Genomic DNA, 4274 nt, shown 5'->3' on the forward strand with positions numbered 1-4274 from the left:
GCCCCTGCGCTACGCCGGCATCAGCACCTGCTTCCGGCAGGAGGTCGGGTCCCACGGCCGCGACACGCGCGGCATCTTCCGCGTCCACCAGTTCGAGAAGGTGACGGCGGGATGGGGGGCCCGGGGGCACCGTGGGGTGGTTCCTGGGGGGTTTAGGGGGTGTTTGGGATCACCAGGGGATTCGGGGGGTGTTTGGGGTCACCACGGCATTCCTGAGGGGTGACGGGATCACTAGGGGATTACCAGGGGGATTCAGGGGGTGTTTGGGGTCACCACGGGATTTCCAGAGGGATCGGGGGGGTGATGGAATCACCAGGGGGTTCAGGGGGTGTTTGGCATCACCACGGGATTCCTGAGGGGTGATGGGATCGCCAGGGGGTTCCTGAGGGTGTTTGGGGTCACCACGGGATTCCTGAGGGGTGTTTGGAGTCACTAGGGGATTCCCAGAGAGATCAAGGGGTGTTTGGGGTCACCATGGCATTCCTGAGGGGTGTTTGGGGTTACCAGGGGATTCCTGAGGGGTGATGGAAGTCACCAAGGGATTCCCAGAGGGATCGGGGGGTGATGGAATCACCAGGGGACTCAGGGGGTGTTTGGCATCACCATGGGATTCTCAGGGGGTGTTTGGGGTCACCAGGGGACTCCTGAGGGGTGTTTGGGGTCACCACAGGTTTCCCAGAGGGATTCAGGGGGTTCGGGTCACCAGGGGATTACCAGAGGGACTGAGGGGTGTTTGGCATCACCATGGGATTCTCAGGGGGTGTTTGGGGTCACCACAGGAATCCTGGGGGGTTTAGGGGGTGTTTGGGGTCACCACAGGATTCCCAGAGGATTCAGGGGGTTTGGGGTCACATAGAATTCCCAGGGGGATCAGGGGTTGTGATGGGGTCACCACGGGATTCCCAGGAGAATTTGGGGGGTTGGAGTTATGGGGGGGCTCCAGTGGGAATTTGGGGGGGTTCCTGCTGGGAATTTGGGGTGTACCCCATGTCACTGCAGGATTTCAGTGGGAATTTGAGGTGTCCCCGGTGTCACCAGCCATTCCCACTGGGAATTCCGGGTGTCCCCAGCGTTCCCCTCTCCCGCAGATCGAGCAGTTCGTTTACTCCTCCCCCCACGACAACAAGTCCTGGGAGCTGTTTGAGGAGATGATTTCCACGGCCGAGGAATTCTACCAGTCCCTGGGAATCCCCTACCACATCGTCAACATCGTCTCAGGTACGTTCCCTGTGTCCTGGAATTCCTGTCCCCATCCCGCCATTCCCTGTGTCCCGGCATTCCTCACCCCATGGATCCCTCATCCCATGGGACCCCTCATCCCCATGGATCCTTCATCCCTATGGATCCCTCACCCCATGGAATCACACCATGGAATCCCTAATCCCATGGAATCCCCCATCCCATGGATCCTTCATCCCTATGGATCCCTCACCCCATGGAATCCCTAATCCCATGGAATCCCTAATCCCATGGAATCCCTCACCCCATTGAAATCCCTCATCCCATGGACTCTCCAATCCCATGGAATCTCTCACCCCATGGATCCCCCACCTCATGGCATCCCCTCATGGCATCATGGATCCTTCACCCCATGGAATCTCTCATCCCCATGGATCCATCACCCCATTGAAATCCCTTATCCCATTGAAATCCCTCATCCCCATGGATCCTTCATCCCATGAAATCCCTCGTCCCTATGGATGCCTCACCCCATTAAATCCCTCATCCCAGGGAATCCTTCATCCCATGGATCCTTCATCCCATGAATCCCTCATCCCATGGAATCACCCCACTGAAATCCCTCACCCTATGGATCCCCCATCCCATGGCATCCCCCATCCCCTGGCTCCCTCCCCCCGTCTCCCATCCCAGCTGAGCGGTGTCCGTGCCGTCCCAGGCTCCCTGAACCACGCAGCCAGCAAGAAGCTGGATCTCGAGGCCTGGTTCCCCGGCTCCGGAGCCTTCCGGGAGCTCGTGTCCTGCTCCAACTGCACCGACTACCAGGCCCGGCGGCTGCGGATCCGCTACGGCCAGACCCGCAAAATGATGGACAAGGTGAGCGGGAATGGGGCTGGAGGGGATCCGGCTGATCCATGGCCTGGGGAGGGATCCGGCTGATCCATGGCCTGGGGAGGGATCCGGCTGATCCACGGCCTGGGGAGGGATCCGGCTGATCCACGGCCTGGGGAGGGATCCGGCTGATCCACGGCCTGGGGAGGGGCGGCAGGGGGGGATCTGGCTGATCCATGGGGGAAGGGGCAGCAGGGGGGGATCCGGCTGATCCATGGCACTGGAGGGGGATCCCGCTGCTCCATGGTATTGGATCCAGCTGATCCATGGTATTGGAGAGGGGATCCAATTGATCTACAGCACTCCAGCCAGGATCCAACCCATCCACAACACTTAAATCAAAATCCAGTTAATCCAGAACATTTAAATCAAGATCCAATCAATCCAGAATGCTCCAGTCAAAATCCAGCCCCTCCACAACACTCCAGTCAAGATCCAGTCAATCCCCAACACTTGGATCAAAATCCGGCCCCTCCACAACATTCCAATCGAAATCCAACCCGGAATTCCCCCAAATTTCCTCATTTTTCTCCCAAACTTCCTCTGTCTTCTGATTTCACCCAGTTTCCCTAATTTTCTAAAGTTTTCCCCAAACTCCCACAAATGTTTTCAAATTTCCCCCAAAAGTTTCTCTGGGTTTTCCCCAAACTTCTTCAAGTTTTCCCCAGTTTTGCCCCCAGACTCCTTCGTTTCTGTCTCAGAGTCCCAGTCTGAGCTGGGCTGGGGGGTGTTATCAAATGTGTGTACAATAGATAACATAGAAAATATATAAAATGTAGGAATATATAAAATATATTCTTATATATGAGTAGTATATAAGTATATAAAATATATAAAATTTATAATAAATATATAAAATATATCAAATACAAGGTATAAAATATAATATAAAAATATATACAAATATGCTAGCAGTAATTAATTTATAAATAAAAGTAAATTAATATATTATATGTAAATATATAATATATAAATATATAAAATATGGTGTAAAAATATATATATAAAATATATACAATATATTGATAATATATGTGAATATATAAAATGTATAATATATGAATACATTTAATCTATAAATATATAAATTTATATAATATATAATTATGAAATATATAATAATACATGAAAATATATACATAAATAAATATATTAAAATGTATCATATATAATATATAACATATCTAAAATGTAATATAAAAATATAATATTATATAGACTATAATAATATATAGACCAATATATGAACAATATATGTCTATAAGAATATATTAATGTGTAAAATATATGAAATATAATCTATAAAACAGAATAATAGGTTAATATTGAAGTAAATACATATACAATATATAAAATTTATATAAAATATATTTTATATATAAAATATGTACAACATATATTTCTTGTATAAAATATATTATATATAAAATATATAAAATATATAAATATGTAATATATAAAAATGTATATAAAATGTATAAAAATGTATTAAAAATATAGAATTTAACTACACTATGCAAATACATAACAAAATATAATAATTTTTCCCCCTCTTTGGAGGAACACCCACAACAGTCCCTTCAGAGTCGATGTCTCCTGGCTGGCTAAAAACTCTCACCTGAACCCAAAAATGAGCCACATTTTGGAACGTGGGGCCAAAGTTTTCAGTTCAAAGCTCCATCCTAAAATCCATAAAGTGCCCAGAAGCACCTTAATAATTGGGATATTTCTGACTCTCAGGGCTTGGGTTCCCCCGTTTCCCTTCCCTGAACACACAGACCCCACCCAAGGGGACCCCAAAATCTCACCCCAACCCCCCCTCCCCCAGGTGGAGTTCGTGCACATGCTGAACGCCACCATGTGTGCCACCACCCGCACCATCTGCGCCATCCTGGAGAACCACCAGACCCCCGAGGGCATCCTGGTGCCCGAGAGGCTGCGCGAATTCATGCCCCCAGGTAACCCCCTGAGACCCTGTCCTGGGATTTCTTACCCCTGAGAGCCCATCCCGGGATTTCATGGGCCCTGAGACCCCCCCAAGACCCCATCCCGGGGTTTCATACCCCTGAGACCCCATCCCGGGATTTCATACCCCTGAGACCCCCATCCCAGGATTTCATACCCCTGAGACCCCATCCCAGAATTTCATGGCCCTGAGACCCCCCCATCCTAGAATTTCCTGACCCCCCCATTCCAAGATTTCA

At 48.8% G+C, this 4274-nt stretch overlaps 1 protein-coding gene across 1 annotated transcript in view; it reads left to right on the forward strand.

Annotated features, from left to right (window-relative positions):
• SARS (seryl-tRNA synthetase) overlaps positions 1-4069 on the forward strand; it is an 11468-nt gene extending 7399 nt beyond the window's left edge. Inside the window, exons 8-11 of the mRNA XM_027910308.1 lie at positions 44-100; positions 1089-1218; positions 1898-2055; positions 3899-4069. Of these exons, the coding sequence (XP_027766109.1) occupies positions 44-100; positions 1089-1218; positions 1898-2055; positions 3899-4069 (516 nt within the window). The remainder of the gene's footprint in view (positions 1-43; positions 101-1088; positions 1219-1897; positions 2056-3898) is intronic.
• The last annotated feature ends 205 nt before the right edge of the window (positions 4070-4274 follow it).

This window comes from Empidonax traillii, unplaced genomic scaffold, assembly GCF_003031625.1.
Source record: "Empidonax traillii isolate 1590-97213 ecotype Southwest subspecies unplaced genomic scaffold, ASM303162v1 scaffold3131:size26243, whole genome shotgun sequence".
Lineage (NCBI taxonomy): Eukaryota > Metazoa > Chordata > Aves > Passeriformes > Tyrannidae > Empidonax > Empidonax traillii.